This window comes from Talpa occidentalis, unplaced genomic scaffold (assembly GCF_014898055.3).
Source record: "Talpa occidentalis isolate TD23 unplaced genomic scaffold, MPIMG_talOcc4v2.1, whole genome shotgun sequence".
Taxonomy (NCBI): Eukaryota; Metazoa; Chordata; class Mammalia; order Eulipotyphla; family Talpidae; genus Talpa; species Talpa occidentalis.
Genome location: NW_026555331.1, coordinates 107001328 through 107025991, shown reverse-complemented (window position 1 = coordinate 107025991; position 24664 = coordinate 107001328). Strand labels below are relative to the sequence as shown.

Here is a 24664-nt window from a genome sequence, read left to right as displayed (position 1 = left end):
CCCAGACTGCCCCCTCCTCTTCTCCCTCCTCCCACACCTCCTCCTGCCCCCTCCTCCCTTCCTCCCACTCCGCCTCTATTTCTCCCCTCCCCCTTTCTCTCTCCTCCTTCTCTCTTTTATGTCTCCCCCTCTCCACGGATCCTCTCCTCTGAGCAGAGCCTAGTGTTTCCTTCTCCTCTGCCCCTTGCTCAGGTTCAATGAAAGAAAACAGTAGGGTGAGAAGGAATCCTGTCCATCCCGAGGAGAAGTCCTCTCTGACCTTGAGCAGAAGCAGAGGAGACAGAAGGGAGCTCACCCCATTCCCCTCAGCTATTGGCAGCCTGACCACAGGACCTGTGCTCCCGTAAATCTCCCAGGCTTAGACCAGGGGCTAAATTTAGATGCAGCTTTGTCGCCAGGCCAGGAGGAGTGCTAGGATGGGCCAGACCCCCTGGCTCCAGGGGGGTGGCACCTTTAAGGCCTGCCTGGCCCCTGGGGCACAGGTTCTTCCTGGGCAGGGCCCAAATGGAGGAAGAGCAGCTGGTATCTTGGCTGGTATCTGACTTGCTGCCTCCTTCCCTTGCCAGAGCCCCCCTCCCCTGGCCTGTCTTAAGGTGAGGGCTTCCAATCCCAGCACACAGGCTGGAGCTGGGACTGGGCTGGTCTCAAAGAGAAGAAAATCTGACTTGCATAAACAGCCCAGAACCTGAGTCCCCAGAACTGGGAATAGGGGTGCAGCTCTACCTGATTGAGGGGACCCTGGTTTCCTCCATCTACCCTTCCATCCAGTCAACCAACAGTCACTTATAAAGCACCTGCTATATTCCAGGGTTTGTGCTGGGAATTGGGGGTCCAGATGTGAACCAGACAGATGGGTTTCACATCTGTCTCTACAATAGCCTGTAGTCTCATGGGGTAGGGGTGAAGGTTGGGGGCAGCTTTTTGCCCCTGAGAAAACTAAGAGCCAATAGCTGTCCCCTCAGAAGAGAGAACAGTGGGGTCACAGGGACCTCAGAGCTTGTAGAACCCAAACTCTAGCTCCCTTGTGCAAGGCCCTGCCCAGCTAGCAGAATCTCCCTTCCCCCAGCCCAGCTCTTGGCCTACAGGCCCACATTCTACTGTGGGGAGAACGCGGCGCCTGTAAGCAGTGTCCATGTGCACCCTAGGCTCTCAGAGGGTAGGGGCCATCCTCCCCATCTCCCGCCTGACCTGGTCAGGTCACTCATTAATTAGGAGCTCCAGACTCACATAGTGAGGGTGAGCATGTGGCCTCCAGCTCCAGCACAGGAAATGGCCCAAGCCCGATGTGGGGAACGTGATGTTTGGGGGCTGTAGGCTCTGACCCTGGGGACATTCTGGGACAAACACTGACCCAACAAGCAGCTGCCTGGGCAGAAACATCTGACAGGCAGAGAAAGGGGAGGGGCTGCCTACTGATAAGACAGTGCCTTCTGGAATCAAGAATCAGGAATGTCTGGTTGGGAGAGGTGCAGAAGTCATCTTGCACATACTCATGATACTGAGTTAAAGCAGGGAAAAGTTTTGGTCTTGGGAGGGATGGGGGAGAGGGTTAGAATTTTATAGTGCAGTGCTGGGCAAACTCCTACTCATTCTTCAAAGCCCAAATCAACATGCCCTCCTCCATGACACTACCCCATTCCTTTTCAGCAAATTGTAGATGCTATACTAAGTTGATCACCCATCCATGTTTTCCTGCAAAAGATGGTCCCCTCAAGGACAGAGATAGCTACATCAACTTTATCCCTCCATACCCAGCATCACTCTCATGATTGTTTCAGGAGAGATGGGGTCCTGCGTAGTTCTTGTCTTTTGAATGGGATTACTGTTGTTTCCACAACCCATCTGTTTCCTGGTGAGTGCCTGCAGTAGCACAATGGTCCTTTCCTTTCTCCTGCTCATCATTCTGATTATCCTCAAAGTGCACCTCTTCCAGGAAGACTTCCTTGTCTTCCCAAGTCCAGGTTATATGTTTCTCCCATGTGTTAACCTGACACCTTTTGCTGTAACTGCCCGTTAACCTGTATGATGGGGAAATAAAGTAAATCATCTGCTCTCCTCCTCTCCCTTCTGTAGTTCAAAGTCTAGGGGACTCCTACCTGGCCTGGAACTACCTAAGGACACCCACTGTGTCCCCCAACCAGAGCCTGACACACAGGAAGCATTCCACAAATATTTATCGGGTGAGTGAACAGCTGGTGGCTTTGCTGACAAGACGCAGGCCAATTCGCAGGGGTGCATCCCATCCTGAAGAGGAGACCTTTGCTCTCTTGGAGAGCAAGCTGCTGTGGATCACTTCTCAGACTGCTTCAGGGTTCCAGGCCTGGCCAGGCTGCTGTTCTGTGCTACATGGCCTCGGGTGTTTCCCTCCTTAGTTTCTCCCACTATACAACAGAAGTTAGAGGAGCCAGGGATGAGTGACAGAACAGGCAGGGGCAGGGGGAACATGATGTTCTGTCAATGGCTAGCTTGCACCTGACCTCTGACCCTATCCCTCCCATCCCCAGGCAGCGGGGCCAAGCCAGGTGACCAGAGACCAGCCACTATGGGCATTGCTGGAGCAGTACTGCCATACAGTTACAACCCTCGCCAACCTCTCAGGTACGCAAGTCTCCTGCCACCACCCTGCAACAGTCCCCTTCAAGTGGGGGTGAGTCCCAGGGCCTGGAGGGGAGGGAAGGGGAGGGGATACAATTTCTAGAGTCTACTGAATTGTGGCTATGACTGGCTCCCAGTCCTGGTTCTTACCTCAACCTTGGGTAGGCCCCTTCCCCATTTAGGAGTTCAGTTTCTTAACTGATGATGAGGGTTTGGTTGTGAGTCTTCCAGCTCCCAGTGTTTTCTTGCACCTAAAGAAAGCCAACACAGCTGACTTTCAGGAGCCCAAAGAGGGGCACCCTCTGATTTCAAACTCAGACAAGACCAGCAGAAGGTGCAAAGCATATTCTCCGGTTGCCGTGGCTACAGTTATCACCTTCTGTTAAGGACCCGCAAGGCAGCAGCCAAGCCCGGGAGTTCTGACCCCCTCAGAGTCAGGGTCAGCCACCACTGAGCTCAGAACAGCCTGCTCTCACGGTCTCTGGAGAACTGTCTCCAGGACCCCGCCCAGCATCCCCGCCTTCTCAGCCCTGCAGCCACAGAAGCAGCAGAGGAGCAGGAGGACTGAGGGTGCCCTTGGGCTTGGAACTGCTACTGGGGTACAGGGAGAGAAGAAAACTGGCCAACACTGGACCCCACACCAAACAGCCTGGGTCAGGCATGGAAGAGGAAAGCCTTGCTGCCTGTCCTCTTCACAGCGGAGGGTTAAGGTTCAGGTGTTGGGGTCAGACAGGATCTGGGTCCTATCGCCTCAAACTGACAACAGTGCATCTGGCAAGTCACCCAACCCGCCCAGTCACTGGCCTGCTAGGGCTGCAGTGTAGTACTATAGCCTGGAGGTCAAGACAGCAGAAATGCATCTTCTCATGATCCTGGAGGCTAGAAGTCCAAGATCAAGCAGGGCTGGTGTCCTCTGAAGTCCTCTCCTTGGCTAGTAGATGACTGCCTTCTCCCTCTATCTCCACTTGGTCTTCCCTGCGTATGTCTGTGTCTTAACCTCAAAATTTAGGGCCCACCCTAATGACCTGATTTTAACTTGATTATCTAGTGCCAAATAAGAGCGCATTCTGATAACCTGCTTTTTCCTTTTCCTTTTCTAACTCAGAATGAACATTTCCCCCTCCACTCCAATACTATAGTTTAAAGAGTATCACGCCAACATACAGGTTTTGATGGACAAAATTCAGCCTTTTTCCTCATCTATTAGGAACTGGTCAAAATCAAGCTCAGATTTATTGTGACTCACCCAACATGGGCCACATCAAAAAGTCATCAGACAGGAAATGGAGGCCTCCTATTTCAGGAGGACCCCAACCTCCCCTTCACTGCAGCTTCCTGCTCGGAGAGGCAACACTGGCTTATCAGCAGACACACCACCTTCTCCCTGCCCGCCTTACCCCCCAACACATGGCACAAGCCCTCTACTTCCCCATGACCCCTGGTCGATGGTACCCCAGGGGTCCATCATCTGAGCCTAGTAGAGTCCCAACTTCTCCAAGTGCTTAACTTGTAATATCATTTGTTTGTTCACAAACAGGAGATTATTAATAATCTCTGGATATTTTATATATACACACATATATTCTATATATATATGTATGTGAAAAAATGTTTTTAAGAAGACAATAAGTGTTCATTATCCTATAACTCTGGAATTTTTATGTTTGTAATCCCCAAGAGTTTATCAATCCAGAGACCCTCATGTTTTTTCACTTTTTGCTTTTTCATAAAACCAGGATGACCCTGTGTTCACAGTTTTGTTACTTGCTTTTTCCTTTTCCTTTTATAACTCGAAATGAACATTTTCCCCTCCACTAAATATTCACACGGCATGTTGCTGGTTACACTGCCTAGCAGTCCCCACGGGGGCACAGCACCCTTCATTAGCCCCGTCCCTGAGGTGGGACACATAGGCTATCAGGATACTCTAGGACTTAGGGAATAATATCTTGGATCCCCCAAGTGGGAGATATTTCCTTAGTGTTCACCGATTGAGAAAATGCATAATGATTAACATCAAGTTCAAAACCAAGTAAAACCAAACAATCTTCTATTTAGACATACATATGATAAAACTGAAAAAACCAAGAGCAAGGAAATGATAAACACAATTTTCAAGAGAATGTTCCCTCTGGGGAAGGAATATATAGATAAATATCTAAATGATTGGAATAATCTAGTTTCAGATTGGATGACAGATTTATTAGATGTGCTGCTACATACAAATTTCCATAAAAGAAGAGACAAAAATAGAGTAAAGTTAGGCCATGCATGGGCTAATGATAATAAAGGGTCATGAATCAAAGTCTATGATCAATTAAAATTGTATGCCCCTGAGGTCCAAATAAAGAAAAAACACACATTATTACAAGAGACTTCAGGCAGCTTTAAATGGATTATTTCTATTTTATTCGTCACAGAGGCATCTAATAGGGCATGTATTATGAGGTGTATTATTTGGTCCATAGGCAGACTAGGGTCTGAATAGATTGAAGGATCTCTTGAAATAACTCCCCAATCCAACATGCACACTCACACACACACACACACACACACACACACACACTCAGTCACCCAAATGGGAAAAGAGCCTTATTCCAGAGACAGGGTCACTGCCAAGCCCTGACCCACTCAGCACAGGCCTGGAGCATCTGATGGGGGCTGGGACCAGTGATAGGGCCAGCCTTGCCCCTGGGGCTTCACAGAAGAGACGATAGAAAAACTGGCAACCTTAGTGTGCCGGTCCCAGCAGCTGGGCACACCAAGAAAGCCCACCCAACCTAGACAAGACAAAGGCGTTCAGAGCTAAGCTGAACATTTTAAGGCGTTGGCTAAGCTAACTGGGGTGGTAAGGACATTCCCAGCAGAGGGAACAACATGTGCAAAGATATAGCTGAGTTCCAGGAATGACAAGTTGTTCCATAGGGCATCTCAAGTTGAGCAGGAGGGAGAGCATGGGGGAAGACAACCATGAAGACTGCTCTTTGCAGTGAACAATTAGAAAATTAGAATAAATAGAAAATTCACTTCATCTGCCCAGGGGAGGAGACAGGGAGCCCCGTGGGGCTATGCAGATGGCCCAGGCATGGTTGGAGGGGGAAATCCCTTTTTCTCCTCTGGACCTCCCTTCACCCCTGTGCAAATGAGAAACAGGATTGGAAGGTTCCTGGTGACCCTTCCTGACTCCACAGTCTGGGCCCATAGTTCGACATGAAAACACCAGATTTTCTCCCCTGTCCCAATGTAGGGTAGGTGAGGAGGGTGGGAGTGTCTAGACTCTGCCCCAGAGCTACAGGGCAAGAATGGGGTGTCTTCAGGTGCCGCCTGATCTGCCATGTCAACCGGTCCTGTTGTAACGCCCAGGAAAGTCCACCCCTTTGTCCTAGCTCTGCCTGCTCCTGTCTGTTCCAGTCTGATGGAGCACAGGTCCTCTGACATGCTAACACAGCCTACCACCTTAAATCCCGTCTCCTCTCTGACATGGGGTGTGAGAGAATGTGTGTGATGCTGTGAAGACATGTGACACAATGTGTGTTTCTTATGTTCTCCATGCCTGTTTGATGCAGGGTATCGGGCTGTGCACTGGAGAGCCTTGCCTGGAACTATCCACTGTCAGCTGACATCATAGGTGGGCCAAAGGCACATACTTCATTTCCCTGAACTTCCTTGTCAACCTGCCAGTCCCCCCACTCGCCTATGAATGCCTTGACTGTGCCAAAGGCCTCTTCCCCAGCCTGGCATGGAAGCTCACCTCTATCCCATTTACCTGTGGCAGCAAAAGTTACCAAATTACCCCAGGTCCCTATTTATTTGTAATTGGATTTAATCTGAGGAAAATTTTAGCTCTTTCCAACTTCTTTCTCATTTACCTATTTGCAAACACAAATAACTTGTAAAACTACCTTGTTTCAAAACTGCTACTTTTTTCAGTTTCCTCTCTGTTGCATCTAGAATAACAGACAATCATGCCAATAATAACACCCAAGAAGAATCCTACCTCCTGGACACCAGGGAAACTTGAATCTATTGATTTGTGCTCAGGTCCCGACTCTGCAGAATAGCCTTTGGCTCTGCCACCAAAATGGCACTTCCCATAGGAAACTGATTACATGTGTGTCCTGGTTTAGAGCAATCCAGGTCACCCAGGCCAACTCTTTATTCCGTGGAAGTCTGCATGAGAGATAAGAAATCCTTGTCCTCTAGTCATTGGACACCTACCATGCCCTGAAATAGCTGATTCCCCTGTGCTTTGGTGATGAGCATGTTAATAACTTAGCATAGCTAGATTTCTCTCTTCCTCCCTGTGCTGTAATCGGTGTTAGAGGTCCCTCCTTTGCGCATGGAAACTATTTCCCAGTGAAAACAAGAGCTGACCTGTCAGTCACCCTCTAATTTAGGTGGGACCCTGTGGGGCAAGGTTCAGTCTGAGAGTGAGGACTGCCCTCCCTTGAGGGTTCGGGTCAGGCTCAGGTCTAGGGTTAGGACTCTACCTCTGCACCCCTACTCCTAGCACTGCTTACTGTGGACACCAAGGGACTTACCTATACTACTGCTACTGCCCAGAGTGGAGTCAAGAGATCTAATATCCATTCAGGAAGCAGAGGACAGACCTGGTTGGGTGGTCTGCACCTATACTTGCCAGCAGTTGCCCCTAGAGAGATTTCAGTGCTCAGTCCTGCTCTCAGTGTTCTCTCGCTCTCCAGCTCTTCCTGAGCAATGACAGCAGCATTAATGGGGAGACCAGTAAGACTGGAGCACAGGAAAGTAGCGGGGCCAGCCTCATGCCCTTCCCCTGCCCAGAGCAGAGCACAGGTTCAGGGTGGTCGCAGCCTACGCTGGTAGCTTTGTTCCCAGTAGAGGTTGGCACGGGACAGGCCTAGTCGCCCTGGGGCCCCCAATCTAACCGAGACTGAGTTTCCTGCTCCCTCTAAAGATAGAAACACACACGCAGGCACAAGTGTCTTCCTCAGCCTTTGACTCTCATAACTCAGAACCAAAGACTCTCAGAGCTGTGTGGTGGGGAGGGCGGGGTAAGGGGGGAGGACTCAGCGAACATTTCAACAACCTAGGAGAGAGGGTAAGAATTGGGGTAACATGCAGGGCAAGTAGGGAGAGACAGGGGCGAAACCAGAACCCAGCTGAGCTGGGGTATCTATACCCCGGGCCCTGGCTCCTGAGCCCTTATCTGCCCAGTCAGCAGGCATGATCTGTGACGGTGGAGATGCAACACATTACGGAGGAGGCAGTCCTGAGGGAGACCTGGGCAGACTCCATCTGCAGGTTTTCAGCTCTTCCAGCTTGCTGTGGGGACAGATCACACACACATACACACACACACACACACACACACGCACACACACCCTCATGTGGAAACCCATTTCTGGTGGCACTACCCACTTCTCACTTTATTCTCTCTGAAGCCCAGGACAGTAAGACCCAGCAAAGTGCATGAAGTCTTTGAGGTAATTTCAGCCAATAACTCCCCTGGACTTCCCTATCTCATTAAATGGCAACTCTACCCGCCTCTCCCAGTCACCTACGCAGAAGACCTGGTGTTAAACCCAACTCCTGGCTCCTGCTGGAAGCTGCCCACTCACTCCTCTTCCAGTCCCTTCTCACCAGGGCGGGTTTTCCCTGAAAGCCCTCTCCAGCCCAGCTCCCAGGGCCTGGCCCAGGTCTTCACCCATTCAGGCCTTTTGATCTCACTAGGCTTTTCTATGGCCCCTCCAATCTGTTTCCTTCAGGAAGCCAAAGGGGTTCTTCTAGCCCGCAGATCTATATATGGGCCCTCTGCTCCCTACGGCGTCTAAGATGGGGAAAAGAAACTCAAAGACAGCGCGCCTCCCAACTCTGGCTCTCGGTGAGGCTGGCAGCCTCCTGTTCCGGGCAGGGCGGGGTGGGCGCACTGTGCGGCCCACGATCTCCAGCCTCGCCGCTCTCCCCTGCCACGCCGAGATCTGAGCAGGCAGACGGCCCGCGGGGCCGGGCGGGGGGCTGCAGGGTGGGCGGGCGAGAGGAGCTGCCGGCCCCGCCCCCTGGCGCCGCCATTGGCCGCGAGCGAGAGGGTGGACTTGCGGCTCCGCTCGCGCCGCAGGTCCTCTCCGGGAAGGTCCCGACTTAGTCGCTCCCGGCGGTCAAACACCGCCCCCGAAGGCTACCGAGCAGGTCCTGGGTGCGCCGGGGGCAGGACCCCGCTCTCTTTCGGCCGCACACTCCTCCCAAGTCCCTCGCGGCCGCGCCGGTCGTGCAGTCACTCTACACATCTGAGCGCGCGGCTCCCGGCGCGATGGACGCGGCGCTGCTCCACAGCCTGCTGGAGGCCAACTGCAGCCTACAGCTGCCCGAAGAGCAGCTCCTGGACGACTGGGTGCCGCCCCTGAACCCCGAGGGTAGGCGGGCAGCTGATGGACCCGAGCCGCGCGGGATCCTTCCCCGGCGTTCTGGGAGCGCGGAGGGCCCCGCGCGCTCCGTGCGCCCCGCGACGTGCCGCGCTCTCAGCGATCCCGCTGAGCCCTGCTCTGCCCTCTCCTGTCGCCAGGTCCCTACTCATACTGCAATGCAACCTTGGACCAGATCGGGACCTGCTGGCCTCTGAGCGTGGTTGGAGCCCTGGTGGTGAGGCCGTGCCCTGAGTACTTCAACGGCGTCAAGTACAACACCACCGGTGAGTGCCCGCGGACCCTCCGCTGGGGAATCCGCTTCTGCAGCCCAGGAAGGAGGTTTAGCGTGTGGGGAGGGATCTGGAGCCGGAGTTAGAGACTTGCTGAGGGTGAGGGTCAAAGTACCCTCTGGCATTGAGGATCCTTGTAATGTAGGGGCCACTCCCTCTGCTCCAACCCTACTGTAACATAAGAGCGCAGTGGGGCAGTGGCTTGCCCACAATTCCAGGGCTCCATGCTGTGAGAGGGTAGATAGAAATACTTCTGTTTTGAGAGGAACCCTCTCCTACATTGTATGCTATGGGTCCCCCAATTAGGGCTTGTTCTTTGTTTAGCCCCTGCTGTTTACACCAAGTTCAACCCCCCCACAGGCAGTGTGGTGACCACACACTACACTACAGAGAAGGAGGGCAGGAGGCAGGAAAGGTGAGGTGAGCACTTCTGGGGAGGGGACATACAGAGTGTAGATGCTTTGGGGCCAGAGTGTGGACATCCGCACTAACCAGATGCCCCCTGCTCGGCCTCTGGCTTGAGTACCGGCCTGTGGGCAGCATTACTCCTGTGCCCAGTTGATGCTCCATGTCTGACTCAGGACCACCCCCCACCTCCCAGGGAGAACAATATGTGTTTTCTTTTCTCCTGGCAAATGGCGTGCTTGACGCTTTGGGGAAGACTGCAGCAGAGATGACTGGAGTCGTTCAGCATCTGGGGGGGCTTGTTTGGTTCAGGCTGTGGTTCTGGCATGGGAGTGTGCAGGGGTGCCTAAGTCTATGCCCTGTGGAAGGTCTGATGGAAGTGAGGTTGGAGTGTTCTGTGAGGATGTGGCAACAATCACTGGCCACCCTGGAAGCTCCCTCACGTCTCCAGCCCCACCCAGCAGCAGAGAACCTCCCAAGACCCTGTGGGTGGGGACTGAGTGTGAGCTGTGTCTGAAGCCCCTTATCCTGGAAACATCACAGCAACCTCTGTGAATGTCTGCTTCTGAGCAGTGGCACAGCTCCCCCACCTATCACACATGTGTGCAGGTGTCTGTCCAAGCTTTCAGAGACTGAAGACTTTACCAGGAGATATGGTTAGAGGGCAAAGCAGCAGTGCCTGAATCTGATGCAAGTGGCACTCCCCTGTCTGCACCAGCGGAGGGCTCTGTTGGGCCCAGGAAGCAGCTGTGAGGAGTAAGAGTCGGAGGGAAGGGGGTGTTAGAGTCACTGAAGGATCTCTGCATCATCTGGAAACTGGCTTCCCAGGCATGATTAAAACAGATTTTAGGGGGCAGAGAGGACCCCACCTAGAAGGTGTACAAGCTCTATCCCAGTCCTGAGATTATAAAACTGTATTTTTAGAATTCTGTGAGTTGAGTAAGGTGAGGCACAGAGATCAGGGTTCCTGATATTGGCTGGCGTGAAGAGTAGGGCTAAATGAGATGATGAAGCATCTCAACCCCATAGCCTATGGCTCTGATGAGCTCTGCTTTGCCTCCTACTCCAGCCTGGGCTGCACCTTATTCTCCTCAATCAACCTGGAGCTTCCCAAGGGCAGTGACTGTCTCTCCTCTCCATGGCAGAGTTGAGCCCAGTATTTATTCCATCAATTTATTAAACACCCACTATGTGCCAGCCTGTGAACTGGCATTGAGGCCTCAATCACAGACAACAGACAGAAGAAATACAGAGTGACTAAATACCCTGATGGAGGTGAACAAGGGACTCTGGGATACAGGGTGGGGGGACTCAGAAAGACAGGAAAGACTTCCCAGAGGAGGTGCTGGAGCACAAACCAGATCACTCACATCACCCTGGCAAACCAGAAACTGAAAAAAAGGGCAAGGTGCTGCCAAGAGTGGCAAGCACAGTGCCAACTAGCCCCTATATCTAATGAACAGTTTTCTTTGCTGGGACCAAAGTGCTGCCTGCTCTGTAACTTCTGGGGAGTAGGGGTGAGGTTGTGCGGTCATTGCAATTACCCTGTGCTGCAGCAAAGGCAGGAAAAGCAGAATCTGTTTTTGCTCTTCAGTCCACACTCCCTTCTCCCCTTGCTGCTCTCCCTCTCCACGAGCCTTTCCAGTGGGATTCTTCCTTTGAATAGAAGGACACAGGGAAGAAAATGAGAAGCTTAGGGGAAAAGGAGGAAAAGTTCCAGTTCCTGTCCATGTCCAGTTTTGTGTATGCTACAGCCAAACCCTACCACAGCCTCATTCCTTAGAGGGTAGATAATGCCCAGGTGGGATACAGCTTAGGACGTAGTCTCTAAGAAATTTTATCTACTCAGCTAAGCACAGAGGATCAACCACAAAGCTACCAAGTGTTGATCATTTTCCAGGAGCCAGCTACCACAGAGAACTTTGTATAGTGCACCGATTTATCCCCAGCTCCCTATGAGTTCCTGAGATATGTACTGCTTTTCTGCCCACATTGCAGACAATAAAACCGAGACTCAGAGGCATCATTAGCTTCTGTGCCCTGGTGCAGGCAGGGGCATACACAGCCTTCATTCTTACCCACAGGGCAATACTGCCTCCATGAGGGACACACTGCATTTGTGAGGCCAACTTAGAGGACTCCTGAAAGATCAGGATGTGCTTAACCCTCTGAGCTGGACTTCTGTAGACAGGTGGGGTTTCAACAGGTGAATGGATAATGCGTGTAGGGAAGGAGAGGCCACTGTGCTTTGTGCTTTGGGACTGCTGAGCATTGCTGGAGCTCTGTTAGTAGGAGAAAGACATTAACCAGACCAGATGGTAGATGGAGGTGAGATGGTGCAGAGCACTGTCAGTGTGGGAAGGAGCTTGTGAGCTGAGAGTTCAGCTTTGGACACAGTCTCTGGAGGCAGAAGTAGTGGTTAGGGGGCTATTGCCACAGCCCCAGGTTGAGTGGAAGCCACTGGAGCAGAGGTGGGGATGGATGCGAGAGACCTTATATTGACAAGACTGGGGTGGGTGGTGGGGAGCAGCCAGGGTCCACACCAGGTGTGTAGGAAAATCCTGCAATAAGGTATTCAGGAATCTGGATGGATGCGAGGTAACTGACAGCTATAGGTAACAAACTTGGGAGGCCAAAGCCTTGATTAGTCTCATCCAGAGACTATTTCAAGATGGTGCAGTGATCAAGTAAGTGAAAGGACTTGATCCCTGTCACACACGGGGGTCTGGGGCAGAGCTGAGCTAAGTGTCTTTGTGTCCAAATTCTCCCCAGGATTCTCCCCACCACCCGCACAACCACTTCATGGCCCTGGTTCCATGTGTCTGTACTTTCATCTGACCTGCTAACTCATTAATCCTGACATAAACCTTTGACAGAGATGGAGCGTTATCCTCATGTTGCATGTGGGAAACCGAGGCACAGGAAAGTTAAGTGACTTTCCCAAATTCATGAAGATCGTAACAAGGATTCAAACCCATGTTCTAATGCCTTTAAGGTTCCACAGAAAAGGGTGTTGGTAAAAGGATCTCTGGGAGCTTATGGAATCACTGAGTGGCAGGAGTACTATATTTGGGGTCCCCAGCCAAGAACTCAGGGCAGAGCTGGTACAGTAAAGTACCCACACTTTCATGCTGGGCCCCATTAATGCTACCAGCCTTGGGTCTTAAACTTCCTGCATTCTCCCCACTTCCATTTCTTGAGCCCCAAGCTCACTAATTTTCCCAGGGCAGGTGCATCTTATCTACATACATACACTGGTGGATGGGGTTGGTGGGGCTCTGGTTACAGAGAGCTTAGAAGGTAAGGCCCTGACATTTCAGCTCTATGGCAAGAAGTGGGCTCCCTCCATGTCTCCCCTAGCCCATATGAAAACCAGCTTCTAATCCTAGGCCATCCAAAATGATCACAAATCCCCATACATGGTATAATGGGGCAAGTCCCATCAAGGGAGACTGGACACCAGTCTCCTGTCTGCAAGGAGAAGGGACATGGACTAGCTCACCATGGTTTGGCCAGAGGCGGCCACTGTATTCTTGACTCCTCTGAACCCATCTCCGTGTGTGCGTGGCTTTCTCTGTCTCCTCCCTCTCTCTGTGGTCTGTCTCTGTCTCTGGGTGTGTTTTCTGTTTGTCTCTTCCTATGTTAATGTGTCTGTATCTTTCTGTTTCTTGTTTTCTGTCTATGCGTCTCTCTCTCCTTTCTTCCCTCCATCTTCTCTCTCTATTCTCTTCCCCTCTCTCTCTTCCTCCCAGTATCTCCTCTACCTCCCTTCCCCCCAAATCTTCTGTCTCTCCCTCCTGTCATCCCTCTTCTATCTGGCCTCCTCTGGCACCTCCTCTTGCCTGCCCCTGTGGTCCTCCTAGCTACAAAGGAGGGTCCTGCTCCCCCTTCTTCCTGCAGCATCACTAAGCACAGCACTGCTCAGCCTAGGCCATCTTGATCTCAGGCTCCCACCATGTGCTTTTGGGAGTGACTGGGCTCATCTCTACCGAGGCATTCCTCCACCACCTAACCCAGCTCCAGGGGGAGGACTAGGAGTCCCCACTTCCCAGAACCCCATTCTAGACACGTGCTGAAGCATTGATTGTATTAAAATGGAAGAACCTCAAATGAGTGGTCCCTGCCAGAAGAGATCTTTCTATGGGTGCTGCCTACTTGCTTGCATGGGAAGACTCTTCAGCACTGAGGAGGCAGAGGTGATAAAAGCTGAGTGCTTCCCTCAAGGAGCCCCAGGCTGCTTAAAGTTAAGAATAACTTAATTTCTAACAGAAATGGGGAAAGAAGGCTTTGACGGGTAAGGTGGGAGGAGGTGCACTAGAGCAGTGCAGGAGGGCTTCCTGGAGGAGGTAGAGATAGTTCTTGAAGGCCTTGGTGTAGTAAGGATGTTATATTTTTTGATGACAGACATGATAAAGGGTGCAGGACTCAGGAAGGGTCCCAAATGTATCCTGTCCGCTGGATTGAGGAAGTGCAGCTGTGAATCCAGAAACTCAGTTCTCAGTCCCCAGTGACACTGATCACACCTGAGGCCCCAGGGCCACAAGTTAGTGCAACATACATGGCCATCACTGAGGGCTTGACTAAGAGGAGGAAGGAGGGAGAGAGCAAAGGTGGCTGCCCCCTGGTCATCAAATTCCCAGCTGTAGGGGCTTCTGAAGTTAGTCCAGTCCTCCCCTCCACGGCTACCTAAGGGTGGGAGGTGACGGGTCTAGAGAGGGCAAGAGACTTACTCAGGGTCCCACAGCAAGCCAGGGCCCAGATGGCCTCTTATGACACTGGGAACTCTTGGCCCATGTTCTAGCATTTTTCCACTTCTGCCTTTGAAGGTCCAGGAAGCAGAGAAAAACAATAATGGAGTCTGAGCTGTTCCTCTGCCTAAGGACCCTTTACTCAGGGAGGACGGAGAGTGAGTCACCTTGATCTTCCCTCCCTCTCCCAGCAGGAGTCTTCCAGCCACTTCCTGGCTCTTCCCTGGGAGGCATATCTCTTATTGGGTTTGTGATATGTTGCCCTCTCCTCATTAGATACAGGCTCTTCAAAGAGGCATGCAATCTGAGCCTGCCAGGGGGTGGGGTAGGGGAGGGAAAGGTGAGACAGAGAGAGAGAGAGAAAGAGAGAGAGAGAGAGAGAGAGAGAGAGAGAGAGAGAGAGAGAGAGAGAGAGAGAGAGAGAGAGAGAGAGAGAGAGAGAGAGAAGACTTATTTGTAAGTGAAATAGCACAGCCCAGGATGTGGGAAGACATGGGAAGGGGCTGATTTCAGAGGAGGAAGCAAGCTGGGAAGACTTCTTGGGGGAAATGTTGTTGAACAAAACCTTGGAAAATTACACAAGTGATGTGTCAGCTGGAAGGGAGAATGGGACCAGAGATGAAACATAGAGGCAGGTAGAAGCAACAAGAGCAAGATCATGGAAGTTTTGAATGCCAGGCCCAAGCATAGGCCTCAATACTGCTAGTTTTAGAGCCCCATGGTGCAGGACTAGAATATTCTAGAAGAATGCTGTTTGATTTTCAGCACCTGCCATCTAATTCTAAATTCAGGTTTGCTGAAAACTTTATCCTTGACCATTCCCTCTCCTCCCTCCTGCTTATTAAGTCAGTGACTACAGTATCCTTCCTTGTTCACACCTCCACCCCCACCCCCTCCAGCAACCACAGAAGAATCTGGAATCCCCATAGCAAAGCCCCAGCACTAGTGACCCTGAGGACCTCCTGCAAGTGCAATTAGTCCACCTCAAACTAGGTGCTCCAGAGTCTGATATGGAGCTCAACTCACATACTGCATGATTGGTGCTTGGGGTGAGGGAAAGCAGGAGGAACCCAGATTCCAGATGGTGGGGATTTAAGTCCTGGCTGTGCTGTGATTCACTGAGTGACAAGGAGGTCCCCTTGTCTAAGCTTTAGTCTCCTTATCTGTGTGAAGAAGACAGAGAATATACTGACTTTGGGAGGGCCTGCCACAATTAGGGAGACAGTGCTACTTGGGCTGCTCTGAACAGCTAGGAAATTGGCAGCCAGGGGAGAAGAGGGGAGCCTGGGACCCAGAAGAAGCAGTTATGTCCTTGGGTATGGGAAGGTCCCATTCACACTAAGGATGTTGTCCTCATTCTGAGGTGGTGTGGTCTTCTGTCATGTCTAAGAGGCACAACTTTGTGGCCCCTAGATGGCATCTTGGGAGGGAGTGGTCTGTCTACACTAAGAGGATTTTATCCCCAAAGGTCTCTGGAGAGAAGCAGCCCCTGCCCCAGGGAGATACCACTGGGGTGACAGGAAGGAGATAAGATTCTGCCAGCCAGATGCTTTCACCCCTTATTGCCTCAAAGAAACTGGTTGGAAGCCAGGTCTAATTCTGGCTATGCCACTGACACTTGTCTCACCTTTGAACAGGTTTTTCTTTTCTTTGGGCCTCAGTTTCTCTGTAGTCAGTGGAGGATGAGCCTGATGAGTTATCCTGGTTTCTTTCCCTTGATATTCCTCATTCCATAGCAGTCTCTACTGTTATGGGGCCCCCTTGTTTGCCTCTCCCCCTCCACCTGCCTCTGTGGGCCGATGTCATGGTGACAAGTCCATTGAGCGTTGCTAGGGATGACTGGAAGGAGGGAGCTCTACACAATAGAGGCTGGAGCAAGGTGTGGGCTCCTCCTCCCACTTACATCTCTTCTGGGGAGGGCAGTGATCTCACACACAATGAACTGGATCCATACCCTTCCCTTTTTCATGGCCCAGCATGGCCTCCATGAAACTGCCATGTACCTTATGACTCAGTTTCCCCACTGTGCTGTAAATGTGGGTATTTATCCTTTCCATGCCTGCATAATCAGGATGGAAAGGTACCATGAGTGAAAAATCCTTTGGAAATAGAGGTGAGGGTTTGGGGAGGTCCAGCATGAACATTTGGGACCAAAAATAATGTCAACCCAACACTAAAGAATGGACTAGAAGTGCCCTATTCTGGAACCCAAATGTCTTGAGCAGATGACTTTGGGGATGCCCTTCCCAACCTGATGAATGGGTTGGCAAAGGCAGGTTACCAATGTCTCAACCCACTGTTCCTTCTACATCAAACTGGTTTTAAGTTTGGGGGACCTCCACCCTTTACAATGTGTAATGAACAGATAAAGACAGGAAATGTTCCTGCTGGCTCCCACAGTCCTCCAGTCCTACTTAGCTGCAGCTACATCCAGCCAATGCAAGAGTACGAACTTGTGGGGACACTCATTGATTGGAAGGTTCAGGGTAACTGTACTGTCAGCACCTGACTATGCCATATTTCTCTTAATGGTCTCTCTCTCTTTTTTTTAAACTATTTTTTTAATTTTATTTATTTTTATTTTATTTTTTGTTAAGAACTGGGGTACAGGCCAGAGGTGTGGGAGGTGAGAGGATTCATCAGAGACAGAGTGGGAAACAGAACAGGCAGACTGACGAAATACACTGCTGAGGAGAGCAGCGGGTGAGACAAGAGAGGTCTGCTCACCATGTGGGCTGCTCCAAGGCCAGCGGGGATTGAACTGGCGCTGCAGAGGCTGAGGACAGCTTCACAGCACTGCGCTCAACCACCTGCGCCACTAGGGAGGCCCTTAATGGTTTCTTAACTGAAGGTAAAAAGAACTAGTCATGCCCCACAACATCATTGCCCTATCCAGGCTGTGGATGCCAGGCTAGGAGAGGAGAATGATGCAGAGATTTTTCCCACAAAAGTTAAGACAGGTGACCCAAGGCTAAGGTCAAAATTTCCCAGCAAGACCCAAAGTCAAATAGGAAAGAGATGGCTGAGACTAGAGTAGCCCAATGCCAGCAAAAGGTAGTAAGGAGACTGAGGGTGGCCTCTCAGGCACTCTCTGCTTCAAGGATCTGAACACCACGTAGTTCAGACACTGCAGAAGTGGTAGCACTGACGGAATCTTCTAGAACATGCTGTCTCTGAGGTTTCCCATGAAAAAATTCACCCAGGGGAGAGATCTCATTCTTCCTCTTCTTTTCTGGGTAACTCTCATATATGTCATTCTCCTATTTTGGGTCCCACCAGACCAAATGAGGAAGAAGTTGCTTCTCCCTCTTAAATTCGCAGGGAGATACCTGCTGACTCAGTTTCCATGTGCTCCCCATGGGAACAGCTGAGGCTTTCATGGCTGGAATCAGAAGATGCTGACCACAAGTTTGTTCTTTTTGATTGACACCCCTACCCTACTTGGGTTTGGATTTACAGTGCCAGCAGTTCTGGCCCTCAGGCACAGCCTTACTGTGGTACATGTGTGCAACCATCGATACCTCCTGCATGTGTGATCTCTTACATACAACTTGGTAGTGCCTGGCATCTGAGGTAGCACACTGTCCTGTTGGCCCACTTTGAGCCTCTCACCCTCATTCTGGATTCCCCAGTTACCTAGCCAACAGCACCATCTTGGTCCATCCTAAGCCCCCATGTGCTCAACTCTCTATGTCCCTTAAGAAAAATCCAGAGGAGAGGGCAATCTAAACCTCACCCCCCTGGGCTGACTGGTAAAATAAGACCCTTTTACAGAAGTCTGTGAGAGAACAACCCCAACCCTGCATGAGCCAAGAGAAGTGAGCTGCTAAACCCTCAAGGGCTGTGGCACCTGAAAGATTGCCACATGGAAGCTATTGAAAGAGTGAGGGTTGAAATTGGGCCTTAAAGAGTGACATGAATTATCTTGACCTTCTTGGGCCTGGCCCAGTGCCATGCTCTGAATGCAGGGTGGAAGAGCTGGGTATTGGTAGCTCTCCAAGGTTCCCACCTGTACAAATAATGAGTGGGGAAGGCTAATATTCTGCTGTCCATGGTGCTGAATGTTCTGGTCCTGCACAATGACTTCATTTCTTCAGTTAATACTGCCTCTGCACTCTCCTCCCTATCAGAACCTTCCCCACCGATTTTCTTGTCATTTTATTTCCAGATACCCAATGATCATATCCCCACCCTTCCGCCATTTCCCCACTCACACCCCACACCCAAACTATCTGTTGCACTCTTTCCCTTTAAGTACCACCCAAAATAGCCCCTCTTAGTCTGTCTCTTAGGACCTTTCCCCATATGTCAAAGATAGAGGATCCAACCTGGGGAGCATTAGAAATTGAGGTAGGGATGTTTGGAATTGTCACAGTTGCCCAAGGGTACTGTCAGCATTTGGCAGGTTGAGAAGTCCACACAGCAAATACTTGACCCATCTGAGATGCCAGTAGCTTCACTGAGAATCAATTTGCATTCCTTTTTCTGAGATGGGAAACTGAGGCCAAGAGGGAAAGAACTTATTTGGAGTGACTTAGCCAGCCAAAGATAGAACCATAGCTAGAATATAGTGCCCTCCCCACCACCATTTTCTCCCAGCCAGACTCTTGGACCACTCAGGTGACTGCCTGAACCAGGATCTTTTTTTTTTTTTTTTTTTTTTAAATTTTTTTTTTTTTTAATAGAGGCATGTTTTTCTTTATTTATTTGTTTGCTTGTTTGTTTGTTTTGTTTATACATGCACTGGGTACAGTCAGAAGCGCGGGAGGGTGAGAGAATTCACCAGAGCCAGAGCGGGAGCAGAGCAGGCAGAAGGACCGAAGTACACTGCTGAGGGGAGCAGCGGGCGGCAGGAGAGGTCTGCGCACCATGTGGGACCCTCCTCCGGTGGCTGGGGAGCAGCCGGGGATTGAACCGGCGCCGCAGAGGCCGCGGGCAGCTTCGCAACCCAGCGCTCTACCGCTGCGCCACCGGGGAGGCCCTGAACCAGGATCTCTTGTCACAAATAGTGCCAGCATCTGAAAGGGGGAAAGCCCATTATAGTGGGAATTTTAACAGGCAATGTCCACTCTAGGACTTTGCTGGAGATAAAGAGTAAGCTTCTCAGACTGCAGAATCCTGGAAGAGAAGGCCCTCCCTCCTGCATCATCATGACTCTAATGCCCCTGGCAGGCCACACTGCACACCAGCAGCATCGATCTTCAACAGGGACACCTGTGTTGCTGTGGTAACAGGCACCCACCTCACTGCATCCATCACCACGATTCTGGCCTGGCCACCTGCCCTCAGACTTCCTGTGCCCTTCCTCTTGTGGTTCCTGGAGAGGACTCTTCCTGTCTTATTGTCTCCTGTCCAAGGCTGTGCTTGAGGGCTTAGTGTCCTCATTAGCCAGCTCCTCTGAAGAGTTGGGAACATCTGTCTTCCAGTCCCCTGGCACCCAATGTCTATAGCCAGAACTGCATCTCCAGGCATGGCTGGACCCCTAGAGGGGACCCCCCTCCCACCACCACATCCCACATCCCAAACCCTGCTTTTCAAGAGTTCGGTAGATCTCAATTCGATTCAGCTCATTGTACTCAATGGCTCACTCCTGAGGGGGGAGTCCAGTGACTCCAATATGACCTGCCTACTTGTCTGTCCCCAAGGAGCTCACATTCAATGAGTTTATCACATAAATGATAAACTCCACAGTGTAGTAAGGGAAATGCTCTAAGAGAGAGTGAATTGTGAAGTCAGTTGCAGGTCATGACATGCATTTGTGTACAAATAAATAGAATTCATTAGAATAGAAGAAAATACTAGAGCTATTGTCAAGATAAATTTTGTTGTGGGCCTCCCCTGGTGGCACAGCGGTTGAGCGCTGGGCTGCGAGGCTGGTCGCGGCCTCTGCAGTGCCAGTTCGAACCCCGGCCGCCGGGAAGGGTCCCACATGGTGCGTGGACCTCTCCTGCCGCGCCCGCTGCTCCCCTCAGCAGTGTATTTCGTCGGTCTGCCTGTTCTATTCCCCACTCTGACTCTGGTGAATCCTGTCATCCTCCCGCGCTTCTGACTGTACCCAGTGCTTGTATAAATAAATAAATAAATCTTTAAAACAAAAAAGATAAATTTTGTTTTGTGAGACTGCATTCAGCAGTGTGGTTCATGTGTATTGGATTGTGGTATGAGATGGATATGTTGCTATGGTTCAAGGGCAATAATGTGAAGGCCTATGTTTCAAGAGATGGGAAGATATAGAGGAGGTGTTTAGAGAGTAAAAGAAGGATTGTTTCCTACCTAGGTTATTGTGGAAGTCCTCAGGAGGAAGTAGAATTTGAGTTGGGGTTTAGAAGGTAGATAGTGAACAATGGGTGAGAGGCAGAAGGGTGTTTCAAGAGGTGCTTCAGCAAGGAGCTGGGTGTGTGCCAGGCCTATTAGTGCAAATGTCATCTATAATATAGAATGGTAGAGATGGATCAGGAAATCTAAGCTGGGGCCCAAGTGTCAAGACCTTTGAATATCACACCAGGAAATCTGGACTTTATTCTCAAGAGTAATAAAAAATCACTGGTGGGTTTTAAGCAGGCACCAAGATGATCATTCTGGCTATAAGGGCAAAGCATGGCAAAAATCAAGGGGAGAAGAGAAGAAACAGGGAAACAGGTAGAAGACTGTTGAGCCAGTCTAGCTAGGGCATCTAGAGAGAGGGCAGAGGAATTGGCAGAAGGGGACTGGGTACCAGAAAAAGAAAACAAAAAGACAGAATTCATTGAATTTTTTATCCCAGGGACATTTGATACGACAAACAAGAAAGATCTCAGAACGCAGCATCTTTATCCTGACCCTCTCTCATTTGTAAGCCTCATGGTCAGTGCTACCATGAGATATACTTGGGAAAAAGGTATTCCAAGGTCTTGTCTTTGTGGATTCCCACACTGCTCAGAGACCAGACTCACATACCTGGACAGCTCAAATCAAAGCAGGTCATGAGTAAGCACTAGAGTGTGAAGCACAGGCTCTCAGTTCTGGGAGGGCTAAGGAGAGAAGAGGAGAGATCATGAGGTGGGGAAAAATCAAGATGGTCTTCCTGGAGGAAGGGCTTTAGCACTGGGCTTCAGGGAAGCTGAATAATCTATGAATGTATCTCCAGATGACAAATTGTGTTCCCCTTTGAATTTCAGCCAGGATCTGGGTTTGTCTCATTTCACATGTGTCTGTTGAGAGGGATTCAAGAAAGGATTATTCATTTTACAAAGGACTCACCCTCCTAAGATACTTTCACTTGAGTCCTTTTAGCTTCACCCCACTTTCTTTCCTTTAGTTCAATATTATTTATCCTATGCATCAAATTATTTTACACCAATGAAACAAACCTGAAGAGAGGGGAAGCTCATGGGGAATTGGGTGCTGTGGTCAGGGCAAGGAGCTGGTGTGCTCCCAGGGGGGTCAGAATCAGTGGCAACCAGCTTTGGCCTGATGACACCAACAGGAACCAGCATCCTGCCTGAAGTGGGCTTCGTACCGACAGTCCTGGGAGGCAGGAATAGGACAGTAACAACTCTGGAGTTGAAAAATCTGTGAGTTTAGAGCACCAAATTAAAAAACAATTAGGCTAATAGAATCTCCCCCATTGTTTCTGCTCTTCAGCAAGTGCTTCTTAATAATTCCATTGCTTTTAACTCACTGTCAGCCCAACGGAAGTGGGTTTTTTAAAGTAATTTAATTATTTTAGAACTCACTGCTTCCAAAAACAATCTAAGAATCCCTTTCCAGCTCTGTGACTCTATGCTCCGTGAGCTATTTGTTTTTAATTGGCTTTATGTTGTATATCTAACATAAGCCTGAAAGAGAAATGCACAAATAACTTCCCATTAGTCAGAGAGCAGGACCCTGGTACAAATCATCCCCAGACAAGAATTTGTAATCTTGTATTTGTAATCAAGGTGCACAGATAAGATTCATATTAATGCTAAGGGCGCAACACAGAGCAGAGGCTGGCAGAGGGCTCTGGAGTTCTTAGTTGGGAGGGTTTCCTCTTGATTGAGGTTGAGGGTGAACTCCCTGGAGGGGGTGACTTAGGAGCTAGACCTTGAAAATTAAATAAGGATTTAGAGAAAGGCAAGGATGAACAGTCTTTGACTTTTCTACATTCTCCTTTGATAAAACCTGTACTTTTATACGTCAGGCATTGATGCCCTGAAATGTCTCTTCACGCGTCACATTCTAACTTTCGTATGAACGCCATTCTCAGACACTCACGTCACATGGTGGTGTCCAGGCAGCTACAGCTCACAGCCAGCTGCACGGTCAGAGCCCAGCAGGGTCTCTCATCCCCATGCACTACCACTCAGCTGCTAGGGGTTAAGAACTTAAAAGAACTTAAGAACTTAAAACCTGAAGCCAGACCTTCTGGGCTTCTCATCTTTTATCCCTGGCAAACAGCTTAATCTCCTTGTCCCTCAGTTTCCTTCTCTGTAAAAAACACATGACAATATTATTAGTACCCGCATCATGGGGTTACATGAGTATTGAAGAGTGTAGGGTAAGTAAAGTATCAGGCTTTTCTGCCCTCCCGCCATTAGGATTGATGATGGATCCCTGCGGTCCTGAATGCATGCCTGATGGTGGGCACCTGGAGTAGGGTGTGGGCATGCGTAGGTGGGTTCACCTGGGCTGAGAGAGTGGGCTTGTAAGGGCGGCGGCATGGGGACACCAGCAGAACAGAGAGCGGAACAGAAGACAAGGAAAGGAGCAGAGAAGACAAGGCCACAAGAGAACACCAGAGAGCCCAGAAAGAGTGAAGACTTGCTGGGGGCTGGGAGGCCTGCCAGCCTCCCGGCCACTCTGCCTGCCGTGTACCTGGTAAAATCCCAATAAAACCTGAATAAGTCACCGAGGGCTCCAGGTTTCTCCTTCACCCATCTGCTCGATCATAAAAACCTGCTCCGTGCCCTTCCTGCCCCTACAAAGAGGCAAGCATGATCAAATGTGTAAAAGAGAACTTGGTATATGTGTGGTAAGCGCCTACTGTGCAGATGGTAGCTATGATGAAACTGGAATTGCTAATACTGGTGAAAAAGTATGGCTCTCAAAAGCATAAGATGGTTGCAGTGCAAAGATGGAAATTATTTGGTGTGCTCATAGCAGTGAATCTTCTGCTCCAACTCAAGGGTCAAACAAAATTAAATAAAGTGTGCAAAATGCTGGTCAAAGATTGTCCCCAAAAAGGCTGTTATTTGCCCTTTAGCTGTCATGTGTGTAAAACTGTGGTGCAGTTTTCCCATAAATGATTTTAATATGAACTTTCAGACACACTTTGTGTCCTGGCTTGGAGAAGTTGAGAGGTGTGGTCTTTATCCTGTGGGCACTTGGGAGCCAGGGAGTATTCTTGAAGAGGAGTGACCTGCTTCTTGGCGGTTGGTGTCTTTAATAGGGAACGCCTACCGGCTGTGCTTGGAGAATGGGACGTGGGCCTCGCGGATCAACTACTCACAGTGTGAGCCCATTTTAGATGACAAGGTAAGCTCCCCCACCCCTGTCCCAACCCTGGTCCTCATACAAATATTGGGTTGTCAGAAAAGTCATGATGCATTTTTGTTTGAAAAAACAGAAAAAATATATCATGACTTTTCTGACAACCCAGTATTAGGACTTAGGGGGAGCACCCCAAGGATAGGACAGAAACAGTCCTAGTGACACCAGATCACCCCTGTCTGTACCTCTTTCCCTGTCCCTGTGCCCAGTGACACTGTGGTGAGGGAGAGGCAGGCCATGGAATGCCACTGTAAGGAGAATTTGGGCTGCTGGAGGACACAGCCAAGGGCATAAGAAGGGAGTGATCACGTAACCCGTGCTCTCCAACATCTAGCGGGCTCTGTGACGTCCCTCCTCCTCTATGCCTGTTTCCCACCTAGCCTTCCTGCTGTGTACCTTGTTTCTCTCTGTAGAAACAAGTGCAGCCCCCAGAAGAGAAGTCCCATGGGAAACTGTCCCCCTCAGACCTTGCCAACCCCCTTCCCTGGAGCTGGGCTCCATGCCACCTGCCTGCCTCCTCCTTTTCAAGCAGTACCTCATTCTGACCTAAAATGATACATCACACCTCCATCCCCCTCCTCTTTGCCTAACTCATCCCCTGGTAGGGTGGAGCTTTTCCCCCAAAACCTTTGCCTACTCTGAGAAGGCGATTCTACCAAATGTGAACCCCAAGCGTCTGCAGTGAGGGCGGCGGGAGTGACACACGGGAAGGTCAGACGAGAGGCAAGGAGGTTCC

The 24664-nt window shown here is 50.3% G+C and overlaps 1 protein-coding gene and 1 long non-coding RNA gene across 4 annotated transcripts in view; one reads left to right on the top strand and one right to left on the bottom strand.

Moving 5' to 3' along the window:
- Positions 1–2166: 2166 nt before the first annotated feature.
- Positions 2167–16217, bottom strand: LOC119244132 (uncharacterized). Of its 2 annotated transcripts, none has more exons than XR_005124914.2 (4): positions 16046–16217; positions 11215–11326; positions 2746–2846; positions 2167–2381 (listed from the first exon to the last, which is right to left on the bottom strand). It is a non-coding gene; the product is annotated as an uncharacterized LOC119244132 (long non-coding RNA). The 2 variants fall into 2 exon arrangements; XR_008550783.1 differs by having other exon boundaries at positions 11215–11322.
- The window catches only part of CRHR2 (corticotropin releasing hormone receptor 2), a 30878-nt gene continuing 14952 nt past the window's right edge, over positions 8739–24664 (top strand). The window contains exons 1-3 of one of the 2 annotated variants that reach the window (XM_037509808.2): positions 8739–8984; positions 9134–9259; positions 23828–23913. In XM_037509808.2, coding sequence (XP_037365705.1) covers positions 8882–8984; positions 9134–9259; positions 23828–23913 — 315 coding nt within the window. In that variant the 5' untranslated portion in view covers positions 8739–8881. The remainder of the gene's footprint in view (positions 8985–9133; positions 9260–23827; positions 23914–24664) is intronic. The other variant, XM_037509813.2, reaches the window with a different exon arrangement.